The 17,269-nt window shown below is 47.7% G+C and overlaps 1 protein-coding gene across 2 annotated transcripts in view; it reads right to left on the bottom strand.

Moving 5' to 3' along the window:
• usp3 (ubiquitin specific peptidase 3) overlaps positions 1-14,346 on the bottom strand; it is a 109,047-nt gene extending 94,701 nt beyond the window's left edge. Inside the window, exons 1-2 of one of the 2 annotated variants that reach the window (XM_078200133.1) lie at positions 14,278-14,346; positions 1,106-1,166 (exon numbers count right to left, since the gene is read on the bottom strand). In XM_078200133.1, the coding sequence (XP_078056259.1) occupies positions 1,106-1,131 (26 nt within the window). In that variant the 5' untranslated portion in view covers positions 1,132-1,166; positions 14,278-14,346. Of the gene's footprint in view, positions 1-1,105; positions 1,167-4,795; positions 4,822-14,277 lie in introns of those variants that run through there. The other variant, XM_078200135.1, reaches the window with a different exon arrangement.
• Between the last annotated feature and the right edge of the window lie 2,923 nt (positions 14,347-17,269).

The following is a 17,269-nucleotide window of genomic DNA, read 5'->3' as shown; positions in this document are numbered from 1 at the left end:
GAAGGGCAATTTAGCACGGCCAATCAACCTAACCAGCATATCTTTGAACTGTGGGAGGGAATCGGAACACTCACACAGACATGGAGAGAAAGTGCAAACTCCACAGTCACCCAAGCCATGAATCGAACCCAGGTTCCTGGCGCTGTGAGGCAGCAGTGCTAACCACTGTGCCACCATGAACAAAGACACCCAGATCCATCCGCCCAGAAGCATTTTAAATCTGCTTTTCATTTGGGGGAGCAGCACGGTGGTTAGCACTGCTGCCTCACAGCGCCAGGGACCTGGGTTCAATTCAAGCCTCGGGTCACTGTCTATGTGGAGTTTGCACATTCTCCCCATGTCTGCGTGGGTTTCCTCCGGGTGCCCCGATTTCCTCCCACAATATGTGCGGGTTAGAACAAAGAACAAAAACAGCACAGGAACAGGCCTTTCGGCCCTCCAAGCCCGCGCCGAAGGGGTTAGGTGGATTGGCCATGCTAAATTGACCCTTAGTGTCAGGAGGACTAGCTAGTATAAATACATGGGGTTATGGAGATAGGGCCTGGGTGGGACTGTGGTCGGTGCAGACTCGATGGGCCAAATGGCTTCCTTCTGCACTGTAGGGATTCTATGATTCCCCTTCCCTTTTTGTTAAAATAGCGATGTTACGTTTGCTAACTATCGATCCACTGGATGTAGGGTAGAATCTAGAAAATCTTGGAATGTCATGACCCATTTGTTCCCTACCTCTTTCCCCAATCTTAAGCCATCAGTTCCTGGGATTTAAAGAAAAATCATTCTACTCTACTAAAAAGCATTGGCCTTCCGTATTTACACCACGTCATTCAATGGGGAGATACTCTAATACGTCCAGACCATACTGTATTAAACAAGCAGCACAGATGTTAGAAGGTAAGCAATATTTTAACGAAAATAGCTGTAGAGACATTTGACAGCAAGTTGAAAATCATGCCGGGTTTGCAATCTGGTACTAAGTGCGTCACACTTTCAACTGAAGGGTGGACAAGTTACATTGCCAACATTTACATAACACTATTACTACAGAACTAATGAATTAAGAGTCTGAGTTTATCTTTGTGACAGTCTCAATATAGTTTTACCATACCTTCCACAGTGAACACTTGAACACATTAGACAGACCCATGGACTTTTGTTGGAACGACAAACTGCAAAAGAAAATTGAGATCATTGTTTTACTTTCAGAATTCACAAAACATCTGCAAGGTTGTTCATTTCTCTTTCGAGCATATATATATAAATAAAAACCTTGCCTATTGCACTGCAATACTAAATACTTAAGGAAACATAAAGTTCTCCTTCCCTGAAACTGTGGTCAATATCATACAATCCCTACAGTGCAGAAGAGACCACTTGGCCCATCAAGTCTGTACCGACTCTCTATCTTACCCAGGCCCGTCCCTGTAACCCCACACATTTTCCATGGCTAACTCCATCTAATGTAGACATCTTTGGACACTAAGGGGGCAATTTAGCATGGTCAATCCACCTAACCAAAATAGCTCCGGATACTAAGGGCAGCGCGGTGGCACAGTGGTCAGCACTGCTGCCTCACAGCGCCAGGGAACCGGATTTAATTCCCAGCTTGGGTCACTGTCTTTAGCAGAGTCTGCACGTTCTCCCCATGCCTGCGTGAGTGTCCCCCTCACTTTCTCCCCCTCACTCTTTCCCTCTCATTCTCTCCCCCAACTCAAAGACGTGCTGGTTAGGGTGCATTGGCCGTGCTAAATTCTCCCTCAGTGTTACCCGAAGAGGCGCCAGAGTGTGGCGACTAGGGGATTTTCACAGTAACCTCATTGCAGTGTTAATGAAAGCCTCACTTGTGACACAAATAAATAAACTTTAAAACTTAAAGGGTCAATTTAGCATGGCCAATCTATCTAACCCCGCACATCTTTGGAGTGTGGGAGGAAACCGGAACACCCGGAGGAAAGCCATGTAGACACGGGGTTTCAATATGCGGTGGTCAAGCCATGGTGTAAAACATACAGGGCCACAGCATGGGATTCAGACAGCAAGACAGGCTTTTCATACCTTATAAAAATCGAACTGTCGCTTGTAAGGAGGTATTGAAACAATTTGTTAAGGCATCAAACGACTGAACTTCACAGTAACTCACTGACTCGATGCTGATAACAATAGCAGGCCCAAAGCAACAGCTGTGTAAATGTAATACAGCGCTTAATCCCCAGTGAGGAGATTTTCAGGATGGCCAGCGAGTCACTTCTGGTATTGCTCAATAGTCAGCTCACGATAGGCTGGTGACATATACGCGAACGGCGGGCAGCACGGTGGCACAGTGGTTAGCGCTGCTGCCTCACAGTGCCAGGGACCCGGGTTCGATTCCCAGCTTGGGTCACTGTGTGGAGTTTACACGTTCTCCCCGCGTCGGCGTAGGTTTCCCTCGGGTGCTCCGGTTTCCTCCCACAGTCCGAAAGATGTGCGGGCTAGGGGGATTGGCCATGCGAAATTGCCCCTTAGTGTCAGGGAGACTAGATAGGGTAAAATGCATGGGGTTATGGGAATAGGGCCTGGGTGGGCTTGGGGTCGGTGCAGACTTGATGGGCCGAATGGCCTCCTTCTGCACTGTAGGATTCTATGATATAATCTGTTGAGGCATCAAACGACTGAACTTCACAGTAACTCACAGGCTCGATGCTGATAACAATAGCAGGCCCAAAGCAACAGCTGTGTAAATGTAATACAGCGCTTAATCCCCAGTGAGGAGATTTTCAGGATGGCCAGCGAGTCACTTCTGGTCAATAGTCAGCTCACGGGAGGATGGTGACATATACATGAACATTCTTGCCATCCTGTTAAGACTGAATCCTGTATGACTATTTTATGAGGCACCTTTTAATGTGGAAAGACAGTCCATAAATGTGACCAAAACAAAATTAACACTTTTGTATTTATGGCACCAGAACAATAACTTTAGTGGAACTGGTTAACATAAAGCTTCAACAATTAGTGTACTGAAAAAACAGGATAACAACACTTGTCCACTCATGCACAAGGTATATTACACTGCGAGGAAATAAATGCAGGCTGGGTGTTTTTGCTGCACTTTTGAACTTAAAACAGCTTTGAGATGGTCCCTCGGTAGTCTGGCATGTCGGGGCTTTAGTTAATCTCCTTATTACACAGCCACCATTATACTTAACGTCCCAACAAGTGATTGGCAGTAATTGTGGAACTGAACTAATATATATATAAAAATGAACAAACAGAAAATCCTCTGTATTCTTGTGCAATGTAATCTCTGCTGTTACCCCCAAGTGTTTATAATGAAACAAAAATTGACCACAAATGGATTCCCGCTCTCAGAACTTCTCTCATTTCAATCAAAAGGGCAGTTTATTTTCAAAAGAGACACAAGAATCATAGAATCCCTACAGTGCAGCAGGAGGCCATTTGACTCATCGAGTCTGCACCAATTCTCTGACAGAGTACCTTACCCAGGCCCCATTCCCGTAACCCCCACGTGTTTACCCAACAAATCCACCTAATCTACACATCTTTGGACACTAAGGAGAAATTTAGCATGGCCAATCCACCTCACCTACACATCTTTGGACTCTAAAGGGCAATTTAGCATGGCCAATCCACCTCACCTACACATCTTTGGACTCTAAAGGGCAATTTAGCATGGCCAATCAACCTCACCTACACATCTTTGGACTCTAAAGGGCAATTTAGCATGGCCAATCAACCTCACCTACACATCTTTGGACTCTAAAGGGCAATTTAGCATGGCCAATCTCCCTAATCTGCACATTTTGGACATTAAAAGGCAATTTAGCATGGCCAATCCGCCTAACTTGCACATTTTGGACACTAAAAGGCAATTTAGCATGGCCAATCCGCCTAACTTGCACATTTTGGACACTAAAAGGCAATTTAGCATGGCCAATCCGCCTAACTTGCACATCTTTAGACTGTAGGAGGAAATCAGAGCACCCGGAGGAAACCCACACAGACACGGGGAGAACGTGCAAACTCCACACAGACAGTGACCCGAGGCCGGAATTGAACCCGGGTCCCTGGTGCTGTGAGGCAGCCGTGCTAACCACTGTGCCACTGCCCCGAGCAAGGTGAGAAATTATCACATTTTTCAATAAATTAACCCAGTCCCAAAGCATTGAGGGGAGAGGATGAAAGAGCAAAAGATTTAAGAACAAGATGTTGGCTAGAAAATGTACCGTTGGAAAAATGTTCAAACAGTGGGCAGAGTAAGTTGCTGGGAGGATTTTTCATGTAGTGTTCACCTGTTCTTTATGGTGACTCATGCACCGACTGCTGTTATAGCAAATCATTCCAGCACAGAGAGACTATGGGCCCGATTTTACCAAAACTTCGCGCCTGAAATCGCGGTAAAGTTGGGCGTCGGGCCTATACCGCGATCTGCACCCAATTCCGAGCAGATTGCAGCTTTACCAACACCCGATTCGGGGGCAGGTCCGGCGCGCGCCCGAATCGGGCGGCCCGAAGATTTAAATGCATTAGCATGCATTTAAATCGACTTAATGAACCGCGCGCCCAACCCTACCGTAAAAATCCCACTTTACCGTCTTCTGGCCCATTCCGGATCCGCGCTTTTAGCGACCTGCAGAATAAAAGTCCGAAGCGGATTTCTATTCTGCAGGGAAACCTCCGGAGCCCTCTCTGTCCTTGTGAAGTCACCATCCTTCGCAGACCGCCCCCCCCCCCCCCCCCCCGGAGATCAGACCCCCCCTGGGAGGCAGGCCCCCCTCGGCAGAGCACACTCCCAACTGACCTCGATCGCTGGTCTCCCTCCTCCATCCTTCCGTTAGCAAGTTAAGCTGTATGTTCCTCAGCTAGATCCGCTTTGGTCAACACAAAGATGGTCCTTCTGCCTTGTGGGTCCATCTGGCTCACCAAGTCAGTTACAATACTGCGTTCAGCATCAACTGAACCATCTTGGATACAAAGGATAATGAATGGTACTGGTCGATCTTCCTGGTGTTATCAGTACTGTATCAGGAATGGCTGCCGACACCAAGGATATAATTTTTAGCATAAGCAAGGCTTACATGCAGAACCCTAATGCCATTATCCTTTGTATCCCCAAGATGGTTCAGTAGATGCTGAATGCAGAATTGTAACTGACTTGGTGAGCCAGATGGACCCGTGACACCCCCTCTCCTCCTCCCACCCCCTGCCCCAGAGGGTGATCTGGGTCCCGCCCCCCCCCTCCTCCCTCCACCGCACCGCCCCCCCCCCCGCCCCCCTGATGATCTGTGTCAGAGGGCCGCTCTCTCTGCTTTTTTCTCCCTGCCCGGGCGCGCTGTTTTGGATTTTTTTTCGAACTGCGCATGCGCAGTTCAGAGCTCCGATCGTTCCGGCAGCGCTAAGCCCCGCCCACAGCGCGAATCGGATCAGAGCCGGCAAAACGGGTATGGGCGTGCTGGAAAGAGGATTCCAGGTGCGGATGTATTTGACGCCCAGATTCGGCACTTAGACTCAAAATGGTAAAATCAGGCCCTATGAGTGCTGAGTATCTGGCCTTGAAGGATACCACGGCCAACGCAAATTGACTAATTTTGTTTATTTCCCATCAATTAGCAGAGGAGGGGTCAGGAGAAAGCCCCACCAAACATTATAAAAGTAAATGCTAAAGAAAGTTCAGGAGGCTCTGCACATACAATGCCACACCTTCGCAAAGCTGTGAACCTAGGTTTACACAAATACATGCCATTTTATTATCATTCTGACCCTCCAACCTATCAATCACCCCTTGCCCTTGCTTAGAATCTTTCACATCTCAGAATCCCTACAGTGCAGAAGGAGGCCATTCGGCCCATCGAGACTGCACCAACAAACATCCCACCCAGGCCCTATCCCCATAACCCCATGTATTTACCCTGTTAATCTCCCTGACACTAAGGGGCAATTTGGCATGGCCAATCATCTAACCTGCACATCTTTAGAGTGTGGGAGGAAACCGGAGCACCCGGAGGAAACCCACGCAGACACGGGGAGAACGTGCAAACTCCACACCCAAGGCCGGAATCGAACCCGGGTCCCTGGCACTCATAGGATCATAGAATCCCTACAGTGCAGAAGGAGGCCATTCGGCCCATCAAGCCTGCACCGACAGCAATCCCACCCAGGCCCTATCCTCGTAACCCTACGTATTTACCATGCTAATCCCCCTGACAGCAGTGGTCAATTTAGCATGGCCAATCCACCTAAACTGCACATCTTTGGAGTGTGGGAGGAAACCGGAGCACCCGGAGGAAACCCATGCAGGCACGGGGAGAACGCAAACCCCACCCAGACAGTCACCCGGGGCCGGAATTGAACCAGGGTCCCTGGTGCTGTGAGGCAGCAGTGCTAACCACTGTGCCACCGCCGTGCCGCCCGCTGCGAGGCCGAACTTTCACCAATTCGGATGAAAGGTCATCAATCTGAAACATCTCTCTTCACAGACACCGCTGAACATTTCCAGCATTTTTGCTATTTTTATTCAAGGGGTTAGAGCTGAGTGGGAAGGTGAGGATATCCAGGTAGCTAATGCTTGGGAAAGGTTATGTCTGGATAAACTTTCAACAAGCAAGGCCTTGGGTGCCGATTAATTATTGCAGCAATGTAATGGCCTTTAAATATTTACTGCCAATGTTTAACTCCCAGGCGATTAGAGCGTTTGACTGCTCCTTCTCATTGCATACATTTTCGGCTACCTTGTGACTGGCGCTTGGATTACAGGAATCAATTCCTGTGGGGACTAAAGATGAGTGGGTTTCAATCAGAGCCCAAATACATTTAAGGTAATTCAAAATCATCAGTGGAATAACGTCAGCTCCAATTTCAAACTTCACAATCTACACCGAGAGCCCACTCAACACTCATCTTCTGAAATCTGACCTCAATCAAGGGGAGTGCCAACCTGAATTTCACAGATGCTCAAATTGCATCTGGTTTTAAATGTCCCAGAAATTATTTGTGCTTCAAAAATATATTTTTTTTAAATGGAATCAAGTGCACAGCACACGGATGTAGTTTCAGTCACGGTGAGGTTATTGGACTGATTTCCTACAAAATAACTCCTCACAAAGACTTCAGTTGCACGATACTGAGCAAAAACGTGGATTTGCCCACAGTACTCGGCTAGAATCTTACCGTCCCGCCCGCCACGGGAATCAGAGCGGGCGGGAAGCGGACAATGGAGAAGTCTGTGGACTTCGGGTGGGATCTTATGGTTTCTGGACAAGTGAGGCCATAAAAGGGGCGGCACGCTGGCACAGTGGTCAGCACTGCTGCTTCACAGCTCCAGGGACCTGGGTTCGAATCCCGGCTCGGGTCGCCGTCTGTGTGGAGTTTGCACATTCTCCCCGTGTCTGCGTGGGTTTCCTCCGGGTGCTCCGTTTTCCTCCCACAGTCCAAAGATGTGCGGGCTAGGTTGATTGGCCATTCTAAATTGCCCCTCAGTGTCCCTTAGGTTAGAGGGATTAGTGGGTAAAATATATGGGGATAGGGCCCGGGTGGGATTGTGGTTGGTGCAGACTCAATGGGCCGAATGGCCTCTTTCTGCGCTGTAGGATTCTATGATTCTAAATCCCACTCACTAGTAAGTCTGACTATGTATCACACACAGGGATCAGTGCCGGGTCCTCTGCTATTTGTGATTTTTATCAATGACTTGGAGGAGGGGGCTGAAAGGTGGGTCAGTAAATTTGCTGATGACACCAAGATTGGTGGAGTAGTGGATGAGGTGGAGGGCTGTTGTAGGCTGCAAAGAGACATTGATAGGATGCAGAGCTGGGCCGAAAAATGGCAGATGAAGTTTAACCCTGATAAGTGCGAGGTGATTAATTTTGGTGGGACAAATTTGAATGCGGATTACAGGGTCAAAGGTAGGGTTCTGAGGAATGTGGAGGAACAGAGAGATCTTGGGGTTCATATCCACAGATCTTTGAAGGTTGCCACTCAAGTGGATAGAGCCGTAAAGAAGGCCCATAGTGTGTTAGCATTTATTAACAGGGGGTTTGCGTTTAAGAGCCGTGGGGTTATGCTGCAACCGTACAGGACCTTGGTGAGACCACATTTGGAATATTGTGCGCAGTTCTGGTCACCTCACTATAAGGAGGATGTGGAAGCATTGGAGAGAGTGCAGAGGAGATTTACCAGGATGCTGCCTGGTTTGGAGGGTAGGTCTTATGAGGAAAGGTTGAGGGAGCTAGGGCTTTTCCCTTTAGAGCGGAGGAGGTTGAGAGGCGACTTAATAGAGGTTTATAAGATGATAAGGGGGATAGAGTGCACGTTCAGAGACTATTTCCTTGGGTGGATGTAGCTGTTACTAGGGGGCATAAGCATAAGGTTCATGGTGGGAGATATAGGAGGGATGTCCGAGGTAGGTTCTTTACTCAGAGAGTGGTTGGGATGTGGAATGGACTGCCTGCTGTGATAGTGGAGTCGGCCACTTTAGGAACTTTCAAGCGGTTATTGGATAGGCACATGGAGCAAACCAGAATGATAGGGAGTGGGATAGCTTGATCTTGGTTTCGGACAAAGCTCGGCACAACATCGACGGCCGAAGGGCCTGTACTGTGCTGTACTGTTCTATGTTCAGAGCTCATCTCCATGGCATGGTGGCACAGTGGTTAGCACTGCTGCCTCACAGCGCCAGGGACCCAGGTTCGATTCCCGACTTGGGTCACTGTCTGTATGGAGTCTGCACGTTCTCTCTGTGTCTGCGTGGGTTTCCTCCGGGTGCTCCGGTTTCCTCCCACAGTCCAAAAGACATGCTGGTTAGGTGCATTGGCCATGTTAAATTCTCTCTCAGCGAACAGGCGCTGGAGTGTGGCAACTAGGGGATTTTCACAGTAACTTCATTGTAGTGTTAATGTAAACCTACTTGTCACACTAATAAATAAACTTTTAAGCCAACAGCTCAGACTTTATGGCAATACATATACATATTTTTAATTGTGGTCCAAATAATGTTTCATTAATACTTTGCAAATGAATATCTATCCATTTCCTCAGGTTCTCCAGTGCCTACAATGGTCCTCATTCAGACACTGTCAGGCGGAAGTAATGGAGACTTGCTCAACTCGATTTCCATTTGTCCCGTTTTAAGACAAAGCAACATGTTTCACACTCCTAATTTAAATTTGTGGTACTATATTTAAATCCATAGATTAATGCTCACTCCCACCACCGCCTCCTGAAGGGCAATTCAAGCTGGTCTTGTCAGCACGCCCAGAACCCACCAACAAGTATCTTTTTAAGAAAATCTGTTCAGGTATTATCTCAAAGTCGAACGCAAAATATTGCGGATTCTGGAATCTGAAACAAAAGCAGAAACACGCTGGAAAATCTCAGCAGGTTTGACAGCATCTGCGGAGAGAGAATAGGGCCAATATTTCGGGTCTAGATGACCCTACGTCAGACCCTTCTGACGAAGGGTCATTTAGACTTGAAACATAGAAGATAGGAGCAGGAGGAGGCCATTCGGCCCTTCGAGCCTGCTCCGCCATTCATCACGATCATGGCTCATCATCCAACTCAATAGCCTAATCCTGCTTTCTCCCCCTAACCTTAGATCCCATTCGTCCCAAGTGCTATATCCAGCCGCCTCTTGAATACATTCAATGTTTTGGCAAACATTGCCTCTACTCTCTCTCCACAGATGGTGTCAAACCTGCTGAGATTTTCCGGCAGTTTTCTGTTATCGCAAAGTCGCTGGTCTTCATTATTTATAAGAACATTCTATAGTGATCTACATTGGTCAAATCTACAGGTAAAATTGCATCTTAAACTTGTGTATTAGTAATGGAATTAAAATATTTTACTTAGATTTGATTATCTTTAATGCAAACCCACTGAGATTTTGTAGACACTGGAAATGAAACGCATGTCTAGAGTTCTGGATCTTATTACATCCAACTATTGGATCAGTGGGGCCTTTACATCACAAACATTACTACCCACCCGTCTCTCTCGCTTTGCAAATGCTACTACCGGTTGCAAGCAGATCTCCAGAAATATAGAAGAACTAAAAGGGTGGCACGATGGCGCAGTAGTTAGCACTGCTGCCTCACAACGCCAGGGACCCAGGTTTGATTCCCGGCTTGGGCCACTGTCTGTGCGAAGTCTGCACGTTCTCCCCGTGTCTGCGTGGGTTTCCTCCGGGTGCTCTGGTTTTCTCCCACAGTCCAAAGATGTGCGGGTTAGGTTGATTGGCTGTGCTAAATTGCCCCTTAGTGTCAGGGGCTCTAGCTGGGGTAAATAGGTGGGGTTATGGTGATGGGGTCTGGGTGAGATTGTGGTCGGTGCAGATTCGATGGGCCAAATGGCCTCCTTCTGCACTGTAGAGATTCTATGAGATAGGATTACTATTTGGCGAATCAGGTTTACTGACATTGATAATATCAGCAGTAGACCTCAAAATGAAGAGAACACAGAGGATAGAACAGAGAGTTTTTTAAGTTTATTTATTAGTGTCACAAGTAGATTTACATTAACACTGCAATGAAGATACTGTGAAAATCCCCTAGTCATAGAATAGAATCCCTACAGTGCAGAAGGAGGCCGTTCGGCTCATCGAGTCTGCACCCACCACAATCCCACCCAGGTCTTACCCCCATAACCCCATGTGTTTACCCCTAGCTAGTCCCCCTGACATGAAGGGGCAATTTAGCATGGCCAATCCACCTAACCCGCACATCTTTGGACTGTGGGAGGAAACCGGAGCACCCGGAGGAAACCCACGCAGACACAGGGAGAGCGTGCAGACAGTTACCCAAGCTGGGAATCGGACCCGGGTCCCTGGCGCTGGGAGGCAGCAGGGCTAACCACTGAAGAGGAAAGCAGTCCTCCCTTCCTGATGCCCTTTTCCACTTTACCCCTCAGCTTTTCCCTTTCACAAGGCGTTTCTGAGGGGTTTTAAAATCAAGTCCCTCTCTTATTTGCCTTTCCAAATGTACTTCTGCTGCCCATTTAACTCCTTGGGTGGGTAACTTGCTTTTCAAGCCTCTGTTCTAAGTTCTTGGTGAATGGAAAAGGATATTTTCTTGTCTAATGGTGTGTCCCCCTCCTCAGATTGTATTTTCACAGTAACTTCATTGCACTGTGAATGCAAGCCTACTTGTGACTAATAAATAAATACTTCAACTTTAAAAACTTTGAAGTGTTAACCTGATTAAGGTGCCGGATCAATGAGATTACAGCTCCCCGTTTTTGGATCAATATCCTACTCCCCATGTGTGACACATCAACAGTCTGCAGTAGCACATCAACAAGAAACACCCTTAAGCAGATATCACACTGTCCTTTCCACTTCCTGTTGCAAACACGACCAGCAACAGGAAACAGGCCTCGAAACAGAGTAAGTAGTTCCACGATTGCTTCATTCCTCACACAGCTATTGTTTAAAAATCACATTTCCACTCTCAGTATCCCCTGCTTCATGCCATTGTGAAACGCACAAGATTATACTATTGGTGGCTTCCTAACATCTGGCAGAAAGCACAATGAAATCTGTGGAAGCTTTTCGCTGGTTCAATATTTAAGCTTTCCTGCAAATTCATACAATAAAAGTCAATTGTGCACAGCAGTCAGATCACCAAGATAAATCACACAAATCATTTCTAAAAGATACATTAAGATATCAATTTTAAGTAAGGGTGGCACAGTGGTTAGCACTGCTGCCTCACAGCGCCAGGGACCCGGGTTCGATTCCCGGCTTGCGTCACTGTCTATGAGGAGTTTGCAGAATCTCCCCGTGTCTGCGTGGGTTTCTTCTGGGTGCTCCAGTTTCCTCCCACGCTTCAAAAACGTACTTAGTGTCCCAAGATGTGTTGGTTAGGGGGATTAATTGGGCAAATGGGGAATCAGGCTTGGGTGGGATACTCTGTAGGAAAGTTAGTGCAGACTTGATGGGCCGAATGGTCTCTTCCTGCACTGTAGGCATTCTATGATAAAAGCATGATTTAGCTCCACATTTTATAATAAACCATGATGCTCATTTGAAAACAGGAGTATCGCTCACTCGCTCACAGCTCAACATGTGGCACAATCAAATATCTCCGGTTCAAACATGTGCTCAATTTTTCGATAGTTTTGATTTCCATTTGTGGGATGTGGGCATCACTTGCAAGGCCAACACTTACTGCCCCTTCCTAACTGTCCTCTAGAAGGTGGTGATGAACCGCCTTCTTGAACTACTGCAGTCCATCTGATAAGTTTAAAGTTTAATTATTAGTGTCACAAGTAGGCTTACATTAACACTGCAATGACGTTACTGTGAAAATCCCCTAGCCGCCACACTCCGGCGCCTGTTCGGGTACACTGAGGGAGAATTTAGCACGGACAATGCACTTAACCAGCACGTCTTTCCGACTGTGGGAGGAAACCGGAGCACCCGGAGGAAACCCACACAGACACGGGGAGAACATGCAGACTCCGCACAGAGTGACCCAAGCCGGGAATCGAACCCACGTCCCTGGCGCTGTGAGGCAGCAGTGCTAACCACTGTGCCGCCATGTAGATACATCCACGCTGCTGTTAGGGAGTTCCAGGGTTTTGATCCAGCGACAGTGCAGGAACGGCAATCCAGCTGCACGTCAGCATGATGTGTGGCTTTAGAGGGGGACTTGCGGGTGCTGGCATTCCCATGTGCCTACTGCCCTTCCAGGTGGTAGAGGCCATGGGCTTGGGAAGTGTTGCTGAACTTGCCTTGGCACATTGCTGCAGTGCATCTTGTACATGGTGCGTACAGTAGCCACTGTGCATTGGTGGTGGAGGGTATGAATGTTTAAAGTGATGGATCCCGATCAAGCAAACTGCTGATCTCAGTTGGCTTTAAGGCCAGTGAGGGAGAGGGGAAGGCCCTGAACAATAACATTTGTGGAAACCAAATCAAGGGCAAACCTAAATCATGCTTTTATCATAGAATGCCTACAGTGCAGGAAGAGACCATTCGGCCCATCAAGTTTGACTAGTCACAATGACCCCTTTTAGGGAACAGTTTACCAACATGGCCGGCCAAGGAATGCCCACTTGGAACGGGTATTGGGGAAAAAAACACCCAAAAAGCTGCACCTCAGACATATTGATAATTCCTAGAGAGATAGAATCCTACAGTGCAGAAGGAAGCCATTCGGCCCATCAGGTCTACACCAACCACAGTCCCACCCAGGCCCTATCCCCACAACCCCATGCATTTACCCTAGCTTAGTCCCTCTGACACTAAGGGGCAATTTGGCATGGCCAATCCACCTAACCCGCACATCTTTGGATTGAGGGAGGAAACTGGGGCACCCGGAGGAAACCCACACAGACACGGGGAAGAACATGCAGACTCCAAACAGAGAGTGACCCAAGCTGGGAATCGAACCCGGATGCCTGGTGCTGTGAGGCAGCAGTGCTAACCCACTGTGCCGCCCTGTGGTGGGCGGGGGGGGTTTACTGGAAGTTAGAGAGTGTGTGCTGTACTGGATACCACACAGCCAGAAAGAAAATAACAAAAATTCCCCTGCCTTCCTGGTGCTGCGGCCACTCTTACACCAAGCCGTTTCTGAAACATCTCGGGGGAAGACTACAACATTGGGAAACTCATTGGGAGCCTCAGCCTGGAGAGGGAGTGTCTGCGAGGTGATCTCAATTGTATAGAAAAGGTAAATCTCAAAAAGTACAGAAATTAAATTGCAAGAGTGGGACGTGGGTAAACATTGGGGGGATGTTTCACCTCTGGGAGAGCGTAGGACCAGAGGGCGTAGTCTCAGAATAAAGGGGGTGCTGATTTAAGATGGACTTGTGGAAGGATTCCTTCTCTCAAAGCGTGGTGAAGCTTTGGAATTCTTTACCCCAGGAAGCTGTGGAGACCGAGGGCGGGATTATCTGCCATGAACAGAAATCCCCCCCACCCGAGGTCAACGGGCCTTTAAACGGTCCGCCAAACTTTCTGTCTTACCCACAACGGTTCCCATGGCGGACAGGACCAGAACGTTTACCCCCTAGTTCTGGAACATTTTCAAGGCTGAGATGGATAAGTTTTTAATCAGTTAAGGGGATGCGGAGAGGAGATAGGAAAGTGGACTTAGTGAGCGTTAGATCAGCCATGATCCTGTTAATCATAGAAATCATAGAAACCCTACAGTGCAGAAGGAGGCCAATCGGCCCATCGAGTCTGCACCGACCACAATCCCACCCAGGCCCTACCCCCACATATTTACCCGCTAATCCCTCTAACCTACACATCCCAGGACTCTATACCTGGCCAATCAACCTAACCTGCACATCTTTAAAAGGCGAAGGGTTGAATGGCCTGTTCCTGTTTCTTATGGTCTCGTGGAATCAAGCTAGTAAAAAAAAACACAAACTTCAGACTGATATCAGGAGGTTCTTCTTTACAAAGGACAGCCAACAATATAGAAGTTATGAAGGGCTTCTTTGCTGGAGTCCCACTAACAGGAGGACACAGATTTAACATAATTGGCAAAAGAACCAAGAGAGAAGCCCAGATGAGTTTTTTTTTAATCATCTGCAATCCTATCTCAAAGTGACGGAAGCAGATTCACTGATAACATACAGTGGGGAACTAGATAAATACTTGAAAAAAAATCATACAGGGAACAGCAGTCAAGTAGATAGCTCATTCCCTTCCTGTGATATACGAGCCTCTGATTCTAACACATGGAATGGAGTCTGAGATAGAAAGCTGGAGGTGAACACCCCGACAATTATCCTGCGCAAAGGGTCTTTGGAATATTTTGAGATGAATTAAGCTTTTGTGGATCGCACCTAATAATTATATCCATAGGTCCCTGAAGGCAGTAGGACAGTTAGATAAGGTGGTTGAGAAGGCATCTGGGATACTTGCCTTTATTAGCTGAGACATATAGAGTATAAGAGCAGCAAAGTTATAATGGAGCTGTATAAAACACTTGTTAGACCACAGCTGGAGTAGTGTATGTGGCTCTAGTCACATTACTGCACTAGAGAGAGAGGTTGCAGAGGAGATTCACCAGGACGTTGCCGGGGCTGGAGCGTTTCAGCTATGAAGAGAGGCTGGTTAGGCTGGGCTTGTTTTGCTTAGAGCAGAGAAGGCTGAGGGGGGGAACATGATCGAGGTTGTGCACAATTATGAGGGACACAGATAGGAAGGAACTTAGTAGAGGGGTCAATAATCAGGGGGCATAGATTTAAACTAAGACTCAGGAGATTTAGAGGGGATTTAAGGAAAGAAATCCCAGAGGGTGGTGGGAAAATGGAACTCGCTGCCTGAAAGGGTGGAAGAGGCAGGGAACCCTCACAACATTTAAGTAACATTTAGGTGTGCACTTGAAACGCCGTAGCATGCAAGGTTACAGACCAGTGCTGGCAAAAGGGATTAGAATAGATAGGTGTTTGACAGCTGGCACAGACACAATGGGCTGAAGGGCCTCTTTTTGTGCTGTAAGACTCTATGATAATTATCTTGTGATCTTGAAAGTTGTGTTCCAGAGGTATGAATGAAGACAGCACCACCCAGTTTACTATTGCCATTCACACCGACATACCACCCACATGCCCGTCCTTAGGCTGTTTTGAAAATCACAATGACATTGCATCCCTGGGAAATACCCATTTATAACATGAAAGATTGCAATGACAGCTCCACTCGTACCTTCAACTATCTAGTGTGCACCAGTAAGGAAGGAGGTTGCTGCGGTTTATAGTCAGTGGTAGAATTGGTAGAGCACTTGCAAAATGGTCAGTGGACCCACGATCCCAAAGATGATGGAACCACAATGGCCAGTACTGTTAGTCCACTAGCGTCAACACTTCCAATAAACATTCACCAAGCCCAGAGGCGGCACCGTGATCAGCACTGCTGCCTCACAGCGCCAGGGACCCGGGTTCGATTACCGGCTTGGATGACTGAGTGTGTGGAGTTTGCACATCCTCCCCGTGTCTGCGTGGGTTTCCTCCGGTTTCCTTCCACAGTCCAAAAATGCGTGGGTTAGGTTGATTGGCCATGTTAAATTGCTCCTTAGTGTTAGGGGGATGTCAGGGGGATTAGTAGGGTAAATATGTGGGGTTGTGGGGATAGGTTCTGGGTGGGATTGTTGTCGGTGCAGGCTTGATGGGCCGAATGGCTCCCTTCTGCACTGCTGGTATTCTACGACTCTAAAATGCTGGAAAATCTCAGCAGGTCTGACAGCATCTGTGGAGAGAGAATGGAGCCAACGTTTCGAGCCAGGATGACTCTTCATCTGACAAACAAAAGACTCGAAACGCTGGCTCCGTTCTCTCTCCACAGATGCTGTCAGAGCTGCCGAGATTTTCCAGCATTTTGTGTTTGATTTCAGCAGCCGCGGTATTTCGCCTGCACCAAGTGTGTGGTTCACCAGATGAGTCAGGTGACGAGTGGCGGGGGAACACCCACGCGGGAGACCAAAACAAGCTCTCATGGGATGAAATTTAGCTCAGCCCTACAACTCCAACAAAACAGCAGTGTAACAAGGCTCCAAGCTGGAACAATCTTCCGCATACTGAGAAAATATTTCAAAGACCCAACTGACCCTGAATATACATTCAGCATTTCCATTAGGTGCACTTTCATACTGGTATTTTACTACGCAGAGATACATTTCTAAATGGGCTTTCACTCAATTACAATTCAGACGAAGAAACCCTTCTGCGGGCCTGGAATCAGTTTGAAAAGTTTCACACATTTGGCACGGCAGACAAGAGGAAAGGAATGCTACCAGTCGGAAGTCATGAAATCCCAGGGGTTGTTTGAATGTCCTCAAATCAGATTTGTAACAAAGACGACAATTATAGTCGTGCTTATTGGGGGTTGGGGTGAGCAAACAAAACTAAGCTACAAAATTACCTCCTCCACCACACCACCATTCATTCCTCTCACACATTATAAAGTGTAGACCTTCCAGACAAGAAAGGGGTGGGGGGAGGCAGCACAGTGGTTAGCACTGCTGTCTCATGGCGCCAGGGGACCGGGTTCAATTCCCGGCTTGGATCACTGTCTGTGCGGAGTCTGCGCATCCTCCCCCGTGTCTTTGTGGGTTTCCTCCCACAGTCCGAAAGACGTGCTGGTTAGGTGCTAAATTCTCCCTCAGTGTAGCTGAACAGATCACAGAAACCCTACAGCGCAGAAGGAGGCCATTCGGCCCATCGAGTCTGCACCGTCCACAATCCCACCCAGGCCCTACCCCCATATCCCTACACATTTTACCCGCTAATCCCTCTAACCTACACATCTCAGGACACTAAGGGACAA

This window comes from Mustelus asterias, chromosome 29 (assembly GCF_964213995.1).
Source record: "Mustelus asterias chromosome 29, sMusAst1.hap1.1, whole genome shotgun sequence".
Classification (NCBI taxonomy): Eukaryota; Metazoa; Chordata; class Chondrichthyes; order Carcharhiniformes; family Triakidae; genus Mustelus; species Mustelus asterias.
This window is presented reverse-complemented; position numbering and strand designations above follow the sequence as displayed.